The following is a 20,623-nucleotide window of genomic DNA, read 5'->3' on the forward strand; positions in this document are numbered from 1 at the left end:
TTATTCGTGTCAAGTTTCTGAGCTTGAATTAAAAAGTGAATCGATACCTCCCCGGACGCCGGGTCCCAAAAACCTGACAGAAATAGACGACAGCGGTGCACACACAAACTCACACACCATACCAGCCTGCATAACCAAGTAGCTACTGTTACTATGAAGTTGAATTACACTGCTCAAAGCACTTTTTTTTTTTTTTTTTTTTTTTTTAAAGCGCCAAAAGCGGCCATTCCTTTTCTAGGGATTACTCTGAGGAATGTATTTACAGTTTCTTTCTCTCATATAAAGGCTGTATGGAAATCAGAGGACTACAGACACCACTCATAGGCTGTTTTGAAATTCAAAGGAGGTGGGGAGTAAAACTATATTGTCCTTTTGAGGATGCAGGAGGATGCTTTCCATTCTGCACTGCACCATGACTGTCATAGTAATCTGATATGACAAATTCACATACAGTGGATTAGCTGCCGGTGGTGAAAGCCAGAGCGGTTAATATTGGTTGATGTTGCTTTTATCCAGGAGGTCTGGTGTCCCTGGGCTGTGGTTACTCTGATGAGCAGAGAGGAGAGGAGAGGAGAGGAGAGGAGAGGAGAGGCGAGGCTACCAAGAAGAGTAAGAAAAAAAAAAATCTGTGGGCCACTGGGCCTCATCACTTTGTATGCTGTCAAAATCTTTGATGTTCCCCGACTCTTGATGTCGGGGGCTATGAAAAATGCTTAGCTCAATTTAAGCCTCTCGCAAAAAAGGGCTAACAACTGTAATTAAATCATTAAATTCTTGTCTACGCTTCACAGAGCATAGAGAAAATTAACTTCCCACCAACCTCATTTTCTACTTGAACATGAAATAATGATTTTTTTTTCTCAAGCTCATATAATTACAAAGCTAACATCTGATAGAGTCAGCATCCAGGGGGGATTATCACATGCATGAGTATTAGACCTCATTACCAGCTTGACTGCAAAATTATTACATCTTGTAATTGGATGGTGAGATTTATACACAGATTGGCCGGGTTTCTGTAAGATTGTAATTACAAGCTTCATTGGTTTGCTACTTATCGGAACTTCACAGAGAAAACAACTGGTAAAATGAAATGAGCATTTCATTAACCTATCGCCTTATCAGGGGAAAAACCTGTGTAACGTTCATGTATGCATTAACATAAATAGGATCATTCATTCTGCCGCCAGATAGCCTGGGCTGGGGTTCTTTTTCTCTCTCTCTCTCGCTCAAGCAATGAGGGTGGAGGGTAGAGAGAATGGGTGGTGGTGTGGGTTTGATTGCAGTCGGGGTAGTGGTGGCGGCGGCGGCGGCGGCGGGGGTGTGGTGGCAATATTCATTCATTCTGACAGAGTTTATTTAACCTTCATAATCCTGTGTTGATGGGGAAAGGAACACAGAGGGAGGAAAGGGGAAGAGACGGCAGGGGGAGAGGGGAAAGGGAGGGCTGCGAGGGGGCGAGCAGAAAAAGGAAAAAATAATAATAAATTAGTTGTCTAACGTTACAAGGGATGAACTCAATATATCTATTACTTAAAGACTAACTGACTGTGAAAGTGCTCATTTCACGAGAGACGAGGCAGAGAGCTGGCGGGGACTCATGGGGCTCCAAGGTGGCTGCTCTTTCCCTCCTCTCTCTCTCTCTCTCTCTCTCTCTCTCTCTGCTTTGATGTTTCCCCTTTCACCATTAACAAACTCTGGCCGTGTTCCTCTCTTGCTCAAACACAACGGCAGGTGCAGATTGGATGCCCACATAAATAACCTCCTCACACAATGTCACCGGGGGATCGATCCAGATTTTGATGGGTGCTGCTCCTCATACAAAAGGTGTGTGCGTGTGTGTGCGTTAAGACGGGGTGAGCGGAAAACAAATGGGGACGAGCAAGATGGGACAGAAGGAGCGAGGTGGAAAAGGGGGTAACAAGAGTGGTGAGTGGGGTGGGGGGCGGTGGGGGTAAAATGGTTCAATTACAAGGCGAACACCATTTCTCTCTTCTTAACAAGAGATTTCATGGTGTGGGCCAATGTTTGGCAGAAACAGCTGAGTGCCACTAATGCTAAAGCATTACACCGCGCCAGATCAGCTGGTCCCCTTTTGAGATGGGAGTCAGTTGTTATTGAACTTCATTGTCCGGACTGGTTTCTTTCTTTTTTTTCAGCTGGGATCAATGATGCTTCAACATGGGCGTGATGTAAAAAGCCACGCTGCAACCTGCCACCCACTCCGAGAGACACCATCGCTGAACTGGTAACAGAAGACTGAACCCATGTCCTTTTAAGGGTTTGTTGATTTACTCTTGTTGGGGGGGGGGGGGGGGGCATTTTCACAGTATATGCAGTCTATAGTGGTTCATTTTTCTTTGGTTTATATCTAATATATAAAAAATTTCAACCGGCTTCCCAACAAACGTCAAACCAGTCAACGCACGTCATCTGTTTTCCAGGAAATTTTGAAGTCTTGACACGTTGGTCCGATCGTCAGCCAACTCTGCATTCAGATAAAACAAAAAGGAAACAAAGCTTACTCAACATGTTTTAGACTGTGTTTGGTTCAGTCTGTACGAAAAAACCAAAAGTGAAACAGACAAATCGCGTGGATATGGAGGATTTGAACCGAATGAGGCGAGGTGTTTTTCCCCCTCTTTCCCGTCTGTGTAAGTTAATCTAACAGCTGCTGGCGGCAGAGCGACTGCATAATTGTTTAAGCATGGTGTGAAACAGGGGTGGACAGAAACAATAATTCAGGCCAAGAATTTGACTCCATCCCAGGCCACCCTGTTCACGCACGCCACCGGACTGCTAATTTTGGGAAGCTAACCCTCTTTTGTCCATATAACGGGTCCCAGGATGTCGCCACTAGGCACAAACGGGAGGAAACCGGTTTCATCGCACCTGAATTTTGGACTGACCGAAAAGCAGCGGAATCTGAATAATGGGTTTTAGAGGTCATAAACTAGCAAGGAATACAGCAATCACTGCACATTCAAGGCCAGACACACAAAACAATTAGCCTACATGTTAGATTAGTTAGTTTAGGGGATTATACTCAAGCGTCAAAAGTAGCTAATACACCGATCAGCCACAACATTAAAACCACAGACAGGAGAAGTAAATAACATTGACCATCTGGTGACAATACAATGTTCTGCTGGGAAACTTTTAGACATGGCATTCATGTGGATGTTACTTAGACATGTACCACCCACCTAGACCAGACCAGACACCCCCACCCCATGGCAATGACACTCCTTGATGGCAGCAGCAGCCATCCCCAGCAGGATGCAGCCTGACACAGACACACACACAAAAGGAGTTATGAACAACTCAAAAAACATGAAAAACATGCACTGGAACAAGCTTGATCCACAGAGGCTCCTCCCCTCAACCCATAGGACCCAAAGGCCCCCACTATCAACACAGAAGGCCCATGTCAATTCTCTGATGAGTCACAACTGATTTGGAGGCACAAGGGAGACCTACACATTATTCAACGAGAAACGCTTTTTTGGTGCAAGTACCCTCACAGTGGGGCGTGAGAACCCTCTGGCCAGAGAGTCAGACCTGCTCATTTGAATGGGTTTTCAGTGATCCAATCACAAGTAACTAGCTGAAAATACTGTGTTCACACCTGACATTTTAAATGTCACGCAGTCTGCGCTCTGCATGCAAAGAGGCACTCACATCCTTTGGGGGCACAGCAGAATATTGTAACACCTGCTGTCTCTAATGGATCACCACCGCCGCATCAGAACCACAAACAGCGCGTGCGTCACAGCATGAGGACTTGGGGACATGACACACATTTCGGAACAAGCTGTGGAGTCACCAGCTCTTTCTGTCTCTCTCTGTATTATTTATTTATCTCTGCTTTGTTATTTTAGAGACCTGCACAAAGCTCAGATTATAACTTACAGGTTATACAGGAAATGCCCCAGGGATTCTGACGGGCTCAGGTGACTCAACTGCGGTTGTAAGCTCGAGGATGATTCACTTAATATTTTTTTTTCCATCTCATAGTCAGGCTTGTCATACTTGTCTTAACAGAGAAAAGGGAGATTCCATGTAGATTGTTTATACCTCAACCACATGGGAAGATCTCAGCTGTAACACAAAGAGATAATCTAATGCATAACTAGCCTGTAAAACCTTCTGGAACCTTTTTTTTCTCTTAGGTGTTTTCACTCTCGCCTCCACCATCACTGTGGCTATAACTCATTACTACATAAGTGAATTTGACAGACTGCTGTTTTCATCTGTGACCCCCATAACACCCAAGGCTAGAGGGTGGAACCAGTGGTTACCCTACTCAGGAGCCATGATGGCATCAATAATTTGAATTCAAATTGTAGTCCCTGGTCCCACAGATGTCACAAACAATAATCGGTGACTGGTCAGACAGGCCTCTATAAAGTTTGTTGCCCACGATCATAATAATAAATGTGTAATATGTAAAATGAACATGGTACTACAAGGAAAAGACAGATCCGTGTCTCAGTAGACAGCAATACCCGAAGAGTCTGACTTTTTTTTCTCTTTATTTTTCTCTTTATTTTTTAGACTTGTGTGTTTACAGCAAATTAAACGCTCCAGGAAGTTAAACCCCAGAGCAACTGAAACAGAGTCAGTCTGATCAGTGATCAAGGTGATAGAAGTGTTGTTGAGAGCGAGAGGCCGAGGCGTCCTGGGGAGCATGTCCAGCAACATAAAAACAGCAGGTTTCAACTGCTATGAATAGTTGGAACAAAGACGCACCAAAGCAAAAAAAAGCAGCACAACATGATAACGGATGAAAGGCACGGCCTCATTAAAATTCCATTTGTCATGCTGTCTGTTGATCATTTTATCTATAAGTCTATCCTTTACACCACTATCAAAGGGTGTAATTTCAAAAGCAATACTTCAGTGTTTAAAAAAAAAAAAAAAACATTTCTCCCTAAGAAGGCCGTTCCTTAAAATTCAATTAACTCTGTTCATAAATAAATGCGGGAATTGTATCATCTGAAAGCAGATTTGCATGCTCCCATTTTTTTTCTCTCCACCATTTCTGAGGCAGCAAATAAACATCTGAAATGGGAGACTAACTCTTATGAATATTTCTAAGCGAGTGTTTCAAACCGATGTTGGAGTCTCCCTTACTGAGATTTAGCATAAAATTATACGTGGGATAAAAACAAGGACTTTGATATCACTGCTCTCTTTGTCCAAAGTCTTCTTTTTTCTTACACATTTACTGTACTTAGCATACATCTGCAACTGAATTGTGCAGATACGCGCACACGGTATAGACCGGGAGTTTGTGGCTCGCCGCCCGTTGGCTCACTGGAGTTTGATTTATTATTCATGAAGAAGTTAAATACCAAGTAATGGAATTAGTTTGGGAATTGCCAAAATGGTTAATTAGCTTCTGCGGCCTCCGCTCTTTTGATCAAATGTGCGCCGACTTGCCCGGCATTTGAGGATCTGAACGCAACAGGTTTTAAAGTAGTAGCAAGAGTTTGTGTTCAATAAAGTAAATTAAATTATTATTATTATTATTATTATAAGTCAAGAGGCTGCGAAATACACTTTCTTCTCAAAACTCATAGTTGAAGTCGTCCTTGAGGTCTCGCGCCACAAACAGCTGTGTTTGCAATTTTTGGATGTCCCATTAGAAAAAGAGAAAAAATGATATATTTCATGTAAAAATGCTTTCATGAGCTCTGTCATGTTAATCCTCTTAGGTCAGTAGAGCAATAAAACACTCAGCTCAGAGCAGTTAAAACCTTTTAAAGGCCAGTAAATGCTACATCCTCCTCTTCTCTCCTACTGCTGCATCCCTCTCTCTCCCTCTCTCTCTCTCTCTCTCTCTCTCCTTGGCTAGCTATAGCTATTCATTAGCTGCAGCCCCTATGGCAATGAGAGTCTTTAACCTCCATTAGATCTAATGTTGATATGTTTCCCCAGCAAAGAGCCAAAACAATTAACACCCCTTCTCACATTTCTTTCCCCTCGGCCCCTAACCACATCAAAATCTGGGCCCACCCGTTCATTACCCACCCCTGAGAATGCCCTTGGGAGGAAAGAAGTCAGATCCCTGGCTGTTGTCTTTTTTTTTTTTTTTTTTCTCGTGGTATGCAGCTAAGAAGCCACGATGAGTTAAAAAGAAACTTGTCAGACAGTAATGAAGCACCGTGTATTCCCTGCTAACTTAGCCTCGGTGTGGTTGCGGGTGTTTTTTTTATTTATTTATTTGGAAGAGACGTATTAATCTCAACATAATGAGGTAGCACCTTCTGTTCTTATAATGTTCAGTCTTGTTTATAGATATAAACTCGACTTGCCAGTTCATTAGGTACACTGGTGGAAACAAATGCAATCACAATGTTCAGTTTATGTTGTGTTTTAACTGGGTGCTCAATTTGTGGTGGTGTTAAACTGGATTGAATCAATGTGTTTCTGTTAGCTTAGCCCGCTAAGATGGCATTGTCAAACTAATAGGAACACATCACTATCAGAACAATGAAATTCAATAGCACTCAAAAATGAAAACACAGTTAAATCAACAGCTCTTTCAGCTATTTATAATCAATACGGAATACCATAACCTTCATGAAGATATGATTTAGTACGGGACTGCTATGATGGAATGCATTCGTTTCCACCGGCGTACCTAATGAATTGGCAAGTGTGTTTATGTGTTTATTATAGCAGCAGCGTTGTTGCCGGTTGCCCGTCGTTGCTGAGCTAGCCGGCAGGATCGAGTTCTGAACGTGAGCTGGTTGAAATGCACCTTTGTGGAATTTGCTTTTTATCCTGATAAAGTACGAAGGTTTTGCGATTTGCATCTTGACCCGTCAGTAAAACTTTCACTATAGCAGAGTTAGTAGTATGACGAAGATTCTATTTTTTTTTTTAAGTATTTTTGTGATAAAAAGTTGAAAGTCTAAACTGAATTGAGCCAAGATGTGCTTACTTTATGAATAATTAATATTTAATCAGTACTGCAGACTTTTTCTTTACCTTTGGCAAAGTTTTGTTTTATAACTTAAAAGTATAAATGAAAAACTTCTTGGTCTCTGAGGTGTTCTGCACTTTATATGTTTTATATTTAAAAAATGAATAAAAAAAATTACAAATTAATACATGAATCTAATTTCTAGAAGACAATTTTGTATATTTGTGTGAAATGCAATTGTGGATAAAAATGAGGGAACAAAATAACAAATAACACAATGCGTATTTAACAAAAGCCCACAGCCAATGATCTAAAAAGGCACTAATAACTATTAGGACTTGTACAAATCTTTTTCAAGAGATGGAATGAGAGAGGTTGGACAACAAAAGCTGCGTAAGCCTTTAAAATTACAGGTGTGTTTTGTGGATCATAAATCAAGCTCGAGGACAAGCGCTGCAGTGATATAATAGGATATTAATGAAATCATGAATGCATGCCTATTTGAAGACCTCATTAAATAATGATTGTGTCCATGAATGAGCGTATTTGTCCAAACTTGTAGAAAACTGTAATGAACAAATTTGGCAAGAATTCAAGCCCAGAAGCTCATTGTCCCCTCAAAACTGGGGAACGCCACTCCTCCAACCATTTAGCTGTCAAGTGCATAACGTCTTGACCTCCTAAGACCCAGAATAGACCTCTTTTATTATCCAGGAAATTCCTAGTTTCCTTACCTATAGGTGTGGTGCAGTTGTCTGTGTATCAAATGTCTCACAGTAACACCAGTGGTCCTCTGACTCTAAGCCACAGCTGAATAGCTCAGTCGCCGTGACGCAGTTCAGGGAGTGCACCGGGACCAATGCGTGAGTTTGTGTATACGCTTGTACGCAGCGTTAGAGGGAAGGCGTCCAACAGTTGCGACGACCCATTAATATCGCCCGATATTTGTCTAATCTCCCCTCTTCGGGGTGAAAGGGAGTTTGGGTTTCAGCGCTTAATTTGATAATCTGCGAGAAAAGCACAAAAGGAACATTCTGCAGATTCTTAACCTTTCCTCAACTTTGGCACTCCCAGAGGCAGGAAAGGAGTATCTTTCACCACAGTTATTAGTTCACAGAGACACCCTTGACCTCTGCGGTGGTAGCCGACTGTCAACATAACCGATGTTATTGTAATGCAGGTTCACTCTCTTTGACTTCTATCGGAGTCATTCAGGCCTACCTGTCGGCCCAGACCCAGTTCAAGCGTACAGTATAGGCGGCAGATTTTAATTGAACTCCATTAGGTAAAATTACAAGACTGCACCGCCGTGACCCCAGACTGCCATCTTGCAGACTTCGGCGTGCAAGCCGCCGTCATTTATAGTTTTTAAGACTGTCTGATGTTTGAATGGAGTTTAAATGTTGCAGCAGCATGTTTCTGCTTTGTTTATATATGACTGCCATGCATGCATGTGTGTTAAAAAAAACGCTTCAAGATGGTGAATTATAGTCAATGCACACTGCATGGTTTCATACGCACAACTTTGTAAAATTGTGTTAGAAGATTTCTTTATTTATTTACTTATTTGTTTTGTCCTTTCCCACCGAATATCACTGTTTGAGTCGCCATTATCTGATAACAGGACTATCTGTGATCTTAAATATACACAGGCCATACTCCTCCATTGATTTTTTTTTCTATCTATTATTTCTACCATGACTATGAATAATGACAGAGGTTTCTATCCTCCATCTGAGTAACTGAGAGCAGCTCTGCTCATTTTAATAGCATTAGAGAGAAAGAGAGAGAATGCACCATGCTTTAATTTTTTTCTCCTTTCCCCCTTTGCTTCCCAATCTGTATTTACATTAATACAAACATCAAGAACACGTGCATACAAACAGAATATATTTCAATTTTAAACAATCATATAGGTTAATTTTGTAAAGAGGGTAACTAGAAAATAAAATATATATATATATATATATATATATATATATATATATAAGAAAAAATGGTGACATGGAGTGTTAATATGTGGGGCACGCGAGGCTGTTAAATAAAAGCCCTCACTGACTACCTGAGTGACTTATTAGAATGTGGCCATTAAGGCGTAGCAGCTTATGAAGAGCCTCCTGTAGATTTACATGATAAAACTATCCGATACGAGAAGCTCGGGGATTTTCTTTATTTTCTTCTCGTTTTATTTATTTATTTTTTTTCCCGCCCTTACAAAGACAAGAGAGCGTTCAAAAATCTTTATGGAAGTGTGCATGGCGCGTGCACGTGCGGGCGTCAATGCGCGCCCACGACAAAGCAGCGACACGGACGCGGTGGACGCTCGTCCCCTTCACGAGGCGCTGCGTTAGAAGTGAATGTGATGTGGAGGAGGTTTTTTTTTTCCCTTTCCTTTTCTTAAGGGCCGGACGGGGAGAGGATCTGGAACAAAGTTTTTTCGGTGCCTTCTCTCTATCTCCCTCTCTTCCCCTCTCTCTCGTCCTCTCTGGGCTGACAGCAAAGAGCTTGTGGTGGTAATGAGAGTTTAACAAGACTCAATAAATCAGTTAACGGTGGCGCTTTATTGCCCTCAACACGTGTCATTGTTTACCAAATTCAATTGGATTTTTTTTTTTAGTTATTTAAACTATAATTATTCGGAAAATATAGTAGTAAAAATAGAAGCGTAATTATCATAATATATTACTATTTATATGAAACATTAAACTATTATTTTATTGCATTTCCTGTTTCTTTATCGTCAGTTCCATGTCTGTGTTTTCTCTCGTTTCATTTCTATTTATATTTTTATTTCCAGTCTCCTCGCTCCCTGCCACCCCCTCCACACCAGCCCACCACACCAGCCCACCGCGGCCATCATATTTAGCCCCCCACCCTCCACCCCACCTCACCCCACCCCACCCCGCACACATTTCCAGCGGGTTATCACAATTGCCATTCCTCCCCTCCTTTCTGATGTGTTACCCAGATTACCATCAGTGCCCCTCAGATATTTTTTAACAGATCCTCGGCGCTCGGCAATATCCACTCGGAGCCATCTGGTGCAGATCAAAATCTACTGACTTCTTGGGCTTCAGTCGTTAAGGCATTAAATCTAGATCTACAGAATACCCCCCCCCACCTTTTTTTTTTTTTTTTCTTTTTGACTCGGGAGGTGGGCGATATGAGGATCAAATCAAATAGAAATAGAACAGTTAAAATATGAACACTCTCCCTCCCCGTGAGCCACATGACTGTGCCAGGAGTGGACAGCTATAAGCAGAGGTTAGTGTCCGACCTTTCTTTTTTTTTTTATATATATACATATATTTTTATATATATATTTTTTCTTTTTTTGTGAGCTGGAAATTGGATAAGCAGTTCAAGAGGAGGTGAGCAAAACTATAGCATCGGATTATTTTTTTCACTTCAATTTACTGGATTTATATTTCTCCAAAGGCCATTTTATTAAAGGGGAGAAATTATTTTGCATTTTTTTAAATTATTCTTAAAAGTCGCAGTTAAAACAAACAGCTTCCCAAACTATAACAAATTGAGTCTCCTTATTTTTACTTTTTTTTTATTTAAGTGTTGGCGCGTACTTGTAATTAAACCAGAGGCTAAAAGTAAATGGGTAACAGTCTGTGGCTGCGCACGGCGACCTGCAGACTTCACAGCCTGCCGTGTCTCGGTGTTTGGCTTGTCCCTGGCTTTTTCCTCATTCCTTTTCACTCAAAGCAAGGAAACGTGAAGTGGCTCTGTTGTTACAAAGGACAACAACAATCTGGTTTAAGTCCACACACACACACACACACACACACACACACACACACACACACACACAGACAACACACACACACACGCACGCACGCAGATGGAAAGTGGGAGAGAGAGGGAGAGAAAGGGGAAGGGGGGAGAGAGGAGAGGGGAGGGGAAGGGGAAGGGAGGGTGTGCGGATTGGCTGATTAAACCTTTATGAACAAATCAAAGTAAGCCAAAACAGAAGTCAATAAAAACATACATAATTAATAAATGATATGGGGGACATTTGCATTTCATCTGTTTTTTTTGGGCTGTTATTGGGGAAGGCTTCCGGAAATTGTTTCAGTGCAAGATTTGATGTATTTATTTGATGATTTGATTAAAAACATTTCTTTGAAAACGTCTCTTCCTGATAATGTATTTTGTCTTTTTAAAAAAAAAACACGAGTTTTGAAAACATTAGATGAAGAAGTCAACGAATAAATCCAACTTTGAGGGAGAGTAGTTTTTTTTCTTTCTTTCTTTCTTTTTTAGATATATATTATTTTTTGGAGAAATTTGGTGAATGAACTAAAGGCACCAGCAGTCCGTGTTACTATCTCCTAATTCCTCTGCGGAGAGGCTTTTCCCTTTAATTACAATTTAAATCTATTCAAAGTAAGTTCCTTCTTCTGACGGGTTTACTTCCCCCTGTGTCGGACAGCTGTAAAATCGTGTAGACAGGTTGTCATACAACAATCAAAGCCTTCGGTGAATGGACTCTAATGCTTGAACATTTAACATACAATAAGTCCAAACACGGAGAGAGAGGGGGAGAGAGAGAGAGAGAAAGAGAAAGAGAGAGAGAGAGGTGGAGAGGGAGGGAGGGAGACAGAGAGAGAGAGCGAGAGAGAGAGAGAGAGCGAGAGAGAGAGAGAGAGCGAGCGAGAGAGACCCCAGCCAATGTGCTCACTCTATATTCACATTATCCACATTGCTCCAAACGAGGAGGAGCTTGCAGGCTCAAGTAGGGGATGCCAATCAAAGCATCAACTTCAAATTGTATCTGAGAGATCAGCCTGGAGACCTCAGGGCCAGGCGCGTCAGTCGGAGCGCAATTGTTGATCAGATCACATCCAGCGGACTTTGCGCGAGAAAAGAGAGGAAGCCGAGATTTAAGAGCGTTTTTGTTTTGACTGCACACCCCTGTATGCCCGTAGCAGCTGTGACTTTGGCTTAAACACTTTTCCCCGTTTTGCCGCTCCTGGTTCTTTTTTTCTTCTTCTTCTTTTCCGATCGCTTACTTTTTTTTTTCTTTTCTTTTTTTGTTTTCTTTTTTTTTAAACGCACAGTTTGTCGGACGATAGAGCTGTGCGACAACTCGGCGGCGGAGATGTCTTTCCCCCAGCTCGGCTACCCGCAGTACTTAAGTGCCTCCCAGGCGGTGTACGGGAGCGACAGACCGGGAGTGCTTACGCCTTCGTCCCGGGGAGGGAGCACCGAAATCGGGGGGAGTCCGTCCGCCACCGCAGCAGCCGTCACATCGGTGCTGGGCATGTACGCCAACCCTTACGCACACAACTACAGCGCTTTCTTACCTTACACCAGCGCGGACTTGGCTCTTTTCTCTCAAATGGTAAGAATGCATAATGAGTCCTCCGGTTGTGTTTAAGGATCCTGTGTGCACAGGCAGATTGTCAATGCTCCACCGCCGCTCTCTGAGCAGAGAAGCCAAGGCAGTAAACAATAGGCAGCACGAAGGGAAATAACAAATGCATGTGCACCTTAGCAAGTCAGATATTTAATGTTGATAAAGTAAAAAATATTTGATGGATTTTTTCACAGTCTGCTCATTTGTTTGGCTGCAAAGTGAACAACTTTAACCAGAGCTTTAAAAAATAAAAATAAAATAGGGCCTGAAATACTTTATCTTGTCCATGAAGAAAATGTGTCCAAAAAAAGTATAAAATTATTACATATTTAACTTAAAAATCTACCAACTGATCTGCATGTTGGCATGCACCAAGAAAAGAAAAAAGTTTCTGCTCAGTCTTCCCTGCAGAATATTTTTTTTTTATCTCATCGTTAGAAATATTTTCTGTCATTACTTAAAGCAAAAATGCGCAATAATGTCTTCTATATCTTTCTGCTACATATATGGTTTGAATGCCACGTGGTTTTAAACTTTGTCTATATGAAGACAAGTCAAAACCTGGTGATAATCATTAACTTGCAGTGTGTTAATGTGTTGGGCTGGTGATGTATGCATCAGGGCCGTACGCAGTGAGAGTGTTGTGCCAAAGCTTCAAAAGCAAAAACCAAGAGCTATTATCCAAAAAAAAAATAAATGCGCTCCTTGAATTGATCGGCACGCTTGAAGGCTGCATCAAGAGCAAATATAAACGACTCTGGGGGATTCAGTTCGGCACAAAAGTGCAACTGTGACGCTGCTGAGAGGGGAAAAACTTCACTCCAGGGCCTTCAAACTGCTCCTGTCGTTGCGCGGAGTGGAGTTTGGCACGTACGCACCAAAGCTGTCACTTTGGACGCCATCTGCGCGTTCGGAACAAACTTTCTCTCGCCCTGCTCACTTATTGGAGAGGCGATTTGAACGTGTTTGCTAATGACAGGTCTCTGAGAGGGTTAGCTGCGGAGTCTCAGGTGCCGCCGCAGGCCTGGCGTGTGGTATGTTGCAAGTTGAGAAGCTTTATTTGTGGAAAGCTCTGAGTCAGGTGCAACTGTGACGCTTGGGTTTTTACATGCGTGGACTGCGACACGGTTGGATATATGAAATAAATAAATTAATAAATGGCCAAAATGCATTTGAGGTGCACTGTAAAAGCGTTTGAAGTTTGGAATTTGTGATGTAGCGTATCAAACTAAAGGTTTAAGGTGCCACAGTAGTAACATATATTATTTTTTATATTAAAGGGATCCCAGTATGAGCTGAAGGACAGTCCTGGGGTACATCCTGCCAGCTTCGCGGCCCACACATCTCCGGCCTTCTATCCATACGGCCAGTTTCAGTACGGGGACCCGGCCAGGCCTAAGAACGCCACCCGGGAGAGCACCAGCACCCTGAAAGCCTGGCTCAACGAGCACAGGAAGAACCCGTACCCGACCAAAGGGGAGAAGATCATGCTGGCCATCATCACCAAGATGACGCTGACGCAGGTCTCCACATGGTTCGCCAACGCCAGGAGGAGGCTCAAGAAGGAGAACAAGGTGACCTGGGGGAGCAGGAGCAAAGAGGACGGGGAGGACGGGAACTTGTTCGGCAGCGGGGACGAGGCGGAGAAAAACGAAGACGAGGAGGAGATCGATTTGGAGAGCATAGACATAGACAAAATAGACGACAACGACGGGGATCAGAGCAACGAGGACGATGACGATAAATCAACGGAGGGGAGCAGGGACCACAGGGGCGGCGTCGGCGCGGCCGGAGAGTTGGACAGTTTGGAGAAAAGAAGGGCCTTCGCGTTACAGGCCCACGAGGCCTTTGAAAAATCTAAGAGCACAATTTCAGTTCACCCAGGGAGTAAGGAGAACTCGGACGGCAACAACAACAACACCACCACGAGAGTTTTGTCCCCGGACAGGCCTGGGAGCTTTCCTCTCCCTTCTAACAATAAGCCCAAAATCTGGTCTTTGGCAGAGACCGCCACGAGTCCCGACAGTTCATCTCAGAAACCCACGTCCCCTTGTGGCCCGGGGGCCACCACTCACCCCTCAGCCCCCCACCACCAGATCCAAACCCACCCGGCCTTCCTCCCCAGTCACGGACTGTACACTTGCCAGATTGGAAAGTTCCACAACTGGACAAATGGGGCTTTCTTGGGTCAGAACTCCCTGCTCAATGTCAGATCGTTTCTGGGAGTAAACCAGCACCACCATCACCACAACCACCACTTGACGGCCCAGCAGCAGCAACAGCAGCAGCAGCAGCAGCAGCAGCAGCAGCCGACATCAGTGGTGGTGTCGCCGGTAGCAGCTTCAGCAGCGCTCAGCAACGACAGCAAGGCCCCACCAGAGACCCACAGTCCCAAGCACATAGGTAGGATGGCACAAATATGAGCCATGTAAATAATGTTTAATGCAACAACTCCAGCCTGGTTGTGTTTATTTCTCATAAGCCCTAAAGTTATAATATCGAAGCACTGTGCACACGCATGCGCGCACGAGAAACATATATATATATATATACACACACACTCGGTGTCTACATGCTAGACACACAAAACCAACTTATTTTCAGTTTCGTTTTCACACACGGTGGCGAGAACAAATAAAATACCGGCCCACAATTTGTCAAGCATGGTGTTCTAACTGTGTATTGTGTTTGTTTCCCTTGACAGACCACGAAAACGGTGTAAGGTCTGATTCACCTCCAACACAGATCTTGAAGTCTTCCTTTCGACCCATTCATGACAGGTGAGACACGTTTTGATTTAAAATAACAAACAAATAATAATAATAATAATAACAATAATAATAAAATGACAGGAAACAAGTTGCTAAAAGAAAATGACCTATTACAGCAGCCTTACATTAAATTGTTCAGTCTAAAATATAGGGCTATGGGCTTCATTAATTATACACTGCATTTTATTTTATTTATTTATTTATTTTTAGATTAGACAATATATTTTAACCAATATTTGCAACGTAATTGGTTAAAATATTATTAGGAATTAATATAAGCTAGTAATTATTACGAACGATGTTGATGAAACAGCAGCTAGTAATTATTTGAAGATTTATATAATTAAAGAGTTTCAGGATCAGTGCTCAACGAGCTCCAGTGCAAACATCTAAAGCTCATGTCTGGTATTTTATATCTGTGTTATGTATATTTTAAATATATTTATATTTTATATATATTTTTTTTTACATGATAAAATAATTTCACCGTAGATTAAAATAAGGAAAGATAAAAAAAATAAAATTAAATAAAAAATACAGTTTGCTTTGCGGGTGACAGGGGTCTTGACTCCCAGCCCACACCCCCCTTTAATTCCTCCCCTCTGGGGAGAGTGTGGCTACTTATCAAGTCACCGAGTAAAACGGGCTCTGTCTGGGCTGTGTGCTTTCCCTAAAGACCCATGGGAGACCCGGAGCCCAGGGGAGCGCTCTTACACAAAGAAGAAGGAGGAGAGGAGAAAAAAAAAAAAAAAAAAAGTTTACCTCTGTTTCAAGATTTAAAAAGTCCCTCTGTGCAACAGCCCATGCAACCACAGAAATAAGGCAGATATGGAATGGATGCGCAAAGAGGATCTTATTTCCACATTTTGTATTACTGCCAAATAGATATAATAATTACTCGCATTATTATTATTATTATTATTATTATTATTATTATTATTATTCTAACGGAGGGCTGCAGTCTGTTTCTAATCTGTCCAGCCAGTCACTTGAGATGCATATTGAAACCCGCTGTCCAAACACGGCGGGGTATTTATCTACCTCTCTGTATTATTCTTCTTTATCCAGATCCTCTCTGCCTTCCAGCGCCAGGAGTCCACAAGACGCCACGCAACGAGTCCTCACTGCCCTCTCCTCGGCTTGATCAAGACACATTTTTTTTTTTTTTTTTTTTTTTTTTTTCGTGCTTGGAAAAAAAAAAGAAAAAAAAAGAAATGAAAATTGAAAAAAAAAAAACACAAAGACTTTACACTCCCTTAAAAAAAAGGACAATGAGAAATAATAATGCAGCGTAGCATTCAGTCGGTACAGAACAAATGGCGTAATTTGGTAATATCCTGTGGATGGATGGATTACTTCCTCTATTGTTGTGTAGCCTATAATCGCGCCTATAATGTTACTCCCTCTCTCTCTCTCTCTCTCGCTCTGTCTCTATCTCTCTCTCCACTTTGCCCAGACAGGCTGGGACATTTTGGTAGACTTTTTACTTTATTATTATTATTATTATTATAATTATTATTATTATTATTATTATTATTTTGTCTCTATCTTGTGTTTTTGGTGTCCTTTCTTTAATGTAAATATCAAGTGATTTAAATTTGTAAATAGGAAACGTTGAAGGAATTTGTCCAGATCGTATATTTTGCCTAATAAACTAAATGAAATTATAGAGAAAACGCACGATCATCGGCCTATATTTATTACTATTATTATTATTATTACTGAAACTGATTCGTAAAGAAAACGTATAGGTCTGCGACCAATTTCATTTCAGAAATAATAATAAAAAAAAAAAGGGTGGGAACGGAAAGGGGGTAGACAAAAAAAAAAAAAAAATATATTGGCAGTCTGCATGCAACCAGGCTTAATTTTATTCAAGTTTGGGAGGAAAGCAGCGTGGATGCATTGAGGTGCTAATAAGTGTCCAGATGGTTGCTGGTGACAGAAAATGGACAGGAGCAGCTGGGAAGGTCATTAAGTAATAATATGGGAACGCCCAGTCCAAACAAAATCAAATGGTTAAAATCTAATCTGTCAGAGGGAGAAGTCGATTCGAAGATAAATTATTAATATTTCCCCCTTTTTTTTTTCTTTTTTTTGTTGAGAGGGGGGTGGGAGGAGACGGCTGACACTGTGGGCCCCGTGGAGCAGGGTCACTGTGTGTTTTTTTTTTTTTTTTTTTGGGAGGGCCATGTCTGCTCCGAGGCCGATAGTGATCAGCAGCTTATAAAAGCAGCTTCTTCTTGCTCCTCAATCGGCGACAGAAAGCAAATATTGATTTACCACAACCGTCTAATGGGGTTTAAACATAATAAGAGGAAAGCGAATTAATTAGCTGCGACTGGAGGAGGATGATGTGACCATTGCATTATTTCACCCCGAAATTTTCTTTCTGAATTGCTGTGGCAACGAATAGCACGGGAGGAAAGCAGTAACATCTTTATTTAACCATGTGCTACGACATGAGGCTATTTTTTTTTTTTATCTCTGCAAGGCTTACACACAGTTACCTTATTGCATGTTTTGAAACAGTCACACAAGAGAGTGAGAAAGCAAAAATGTTCCCAAATAACCAGCTCTGACTATATATTCCAGGGTTTTTTTTGTAAATGACAGTGAGCTGCAAAGTGAGTTGTTGCACGGGGTGAATGATTTGAGCGCCCGAAACCTGTGGAGTGACTTATGCACATCTGTTTTGCAATATCACAGCGACCTCTATAGGCGAGGAACAGATGGCCTGAAACGGTTTTCAGAGCACACTTTTGAAGCACAGCACCTATTCTTGAAACTTAATGCACTTGACTTTATTTAAATATTCTGCTGGAACACGACAGTATTAAAAAAAAAAAAAAAAAAAAAAAAAAAAAAATCCACTTCTTTGATTTGTCGCACCCAGATCGCGCGATATTTTAAAACAGATCTGTTATTATCTTCAAATATTAATCTGCAATGAATCATTTGCTGTTTGGAATGGAGACTTTATTACATGCGGAAATTAGGTGCAATCAAGTCATTACAAATACTTACACCGGTCAAAAGGTCAAAAGTGATTTATTATTATGTTTTTTTATTTATTTTTTTTATTTTAATGCTTGGTAAACTGGACCATATCTGCGCATGTGGCAGAGGCCGGAATGCGCATAAATTTGTGTCACTTAAACGGCCATTGACTGAGCGGTCTCAGGCTGGAGGAGCGTGTTGAAAAATTAACAAAAAGGTCATTGAGGGTTTTGTTGAGCGGAGTGCCGGGTCATTGTGCTCTTTGCGGAGGGGAACACAACGTCACCGACTGCGCAAATACATTATGATTTAAAGGAGCGGAACGCGTCTGGAAAACTTTACCACTTTACGCAATGACCAATTTGGCACAAAAACAATAAAACAGAATGCGCAAATTGTTCCAGCTCCATTCATGAGACCGCCTTTTTTTTTAAAAAAAAGGGGGAAGAAATTAATATTTATTCATGTAAAGCCCGAAGTGACTCTTGTCCATTTATGCTGCAGCACGAGTTTGGCAATAATGATTAGAATATTGCGACGGAAAAAGGCAGGTGTGTAGATTTCATATTCCACCCCCCACCCTCCTCCTCCTCCTCCTCCTCACCCTTCCCTCCCCTCTCCCCCTCCCCACCCCTCCATGCGCGCCCCATTTGCACATGACATCCTCTCATGAGCTGGCTTTTGGGGGGCTAAAATTAAATAACCTCTCGGTGTCCCATTTATTCCTTTTGTACCCAAACAGCGTGGGGTGAGCACAAAAGGCGTTAGCTGCGGGCCATAATATTGTGTTCCCGTAATATATACAAAATTATTCATTTAGTAAGTGGATGTACAGTGGATTGTCTAATGGGTAATGAGCGGGGCTGAAGCTGATAATTAGGCTGTCACTTCCAGCCATTCCTTCCTCCCGGACGCCCAGGGCCACGGTGCAGGGGAGGAAGGAGAAAATAAAGATCATGGAATTACAGATTTAAAGGAAAAAAGAAAAAAGAAAGAAGAGAAATAAATTAAATGTAAATAGAGCTAAATAGTGGGGCTCTTTGGGATTACATAGGTAAATACATAATAGGCTAAAAAAAAAAAAAGGCTGCAGCCACACAGTGTTATCATTATTATTATGTTATTTAATTGGTCCACAATGGTTGGAGGCCTAATGTAATCATAGCACAAGTGAATAAGTATCACTTACTATGTTATGACTCCATTTACTAAATAAAAAAAGTGCTTTTTTTTTTTTTTTAGTTCAATCCAAACTATTTTCTGTAACCTTTAAGAGGCTGGAGCTCTTCCAAAGGGTAGAAGAGGTTCTGCAAATTTTCATCCGAGGACCGAGCCACCGGGAGATATGTAAATGGTGGCCCATGCAAAGACAATAAGTTGTTGACCCTAAAACAATTTAGCATTCTGTCACAGGGCTGTGCTCCCCATAACACCGCCGTCTTTTGTTGGCGAACAAGGACCATCTCCCCCTGCAACTGAGACGTGTCACGCTGTGGCAATCCATTCATTTTAGTGGTGAATTGTGCATTGTGACACTCCGTGTGTGTGTGTGTAACAGGAAGAGTGTGTGTGTATGTGTGTGTGGGGTGGGGGGGGGCTGCACGGGGAGGAAAGTTTATCTTTTTTGGCAGAAGCAGGCTATTCTCGCAGCAGACTCGACCCCTTGTTGTCCAACAGCACAAATGTCTTTGCCTCTTCCTCTCCCTTTCACCCTCCTCTCTTTCAACCCCCGGCTTCCCTTCAACATCTCCGTTGTCTTTTCCCAAAGATGCCCGCCCATATCTGTGCCCCTCTAATCCATTTATCTAGTTCCATGAGTGCGGCATTGGTCGAGGCACTGACACAAAAGCCGTCCCGGGCCCCCCCACGTCCCCCCCCCCTCCCAAACGCCCGGCCCCTGAGCTGAGGGGAAACACACAACAACAAGCAACAACAAGTCACCGGAGCCCAGCAGCAGCAGCAGCAGCCACAGCAGGGCCACCGCAGAACCCCGGCTACACCGTGTTTAGCCGACTGCCCCGCTCCTTGTTTCAGCGACACAATGGCAGTGAAAGGAGCGGACGCCTCGGTCGCAGGCTTTTCATTCCAGGAGCGATAGGCTGCTGTAAGACACGACTCTTGCCACGGGAAGAGGTTGGAGGAATCGGTTGGAGAGAAGGGCGAACGGAGGGAGGGAGGCCCTCGGCGCGGCTACGCTCAAACACAAATAGCAACAAGGAGCTGGTACTTGCCTGACAACTGGCTGCCTGGCTGGCTGAGCGACTCGCTGCCGGTTAAGCAACAACTCACGACAACTCAACAGCCCATGCAGACCCCTGCTGACACACACACACACACACACACACACAAAAAAAAACAAAAAAACCTGGGCCGGCTCGCAGATGCACTCGAAATAAACACGGCCTCTCGCTCATGTTTGCCTGGTTCTCTTTCATTTGGCCACTCAAAGCGACATTCGCACGTTTTGATCGGGCTAGAAAGGGAGAGGCAGATAACAAAGCGAGGCAGGGAGAGCGGCAGAGGAAAGTTTTTCTCTGTCTCAGCTGA

The 20,623-nt window shown here is 42.5% G+C and overlaps 1 protein-coding gene across 1 annotated transcript; it reads left to right on the top strand.

The window, feature by feature from the left end:
- Positions 1-11,656: 11,656 nt before the first annotated feature.
- Positions 11,657-16,286, top strand: irx1a (iroquois homeobox 1a). The gene is made up of 4 exons (XM_084557040.1): positions 11,657-12,290; positions 13,586-14,708; positions 15,010-15,085; positions 16,145-16,286. Exons 1-4 carry the CDS (start codon positions 12,048-12,050, stop codon positions 16,218-16,220), a joined length of 1,518 nt encoding a protein of 505 aa, XP_084413166.1. The 5' UTR covers positions 11,657-12,047; the 3' UTR covers positions 16,221-16,286.
- The last annotated feature ends 4,337 nt before the right edge of the window (positions 16,287-20,623 follow it).

This window comes from Chelon labrosus (genome assembly GCF_963514085.1).
Source record: "Chelon labrosus genome assembly, chromosome: 12".
Classification (NCBI taxonomy): domain Eukaryota; kingdom Metazoa; phylum Chordata; class Actinopteri; order Mugiliformes; family Mugilidae; genus Chelon; species Chelon labrosus.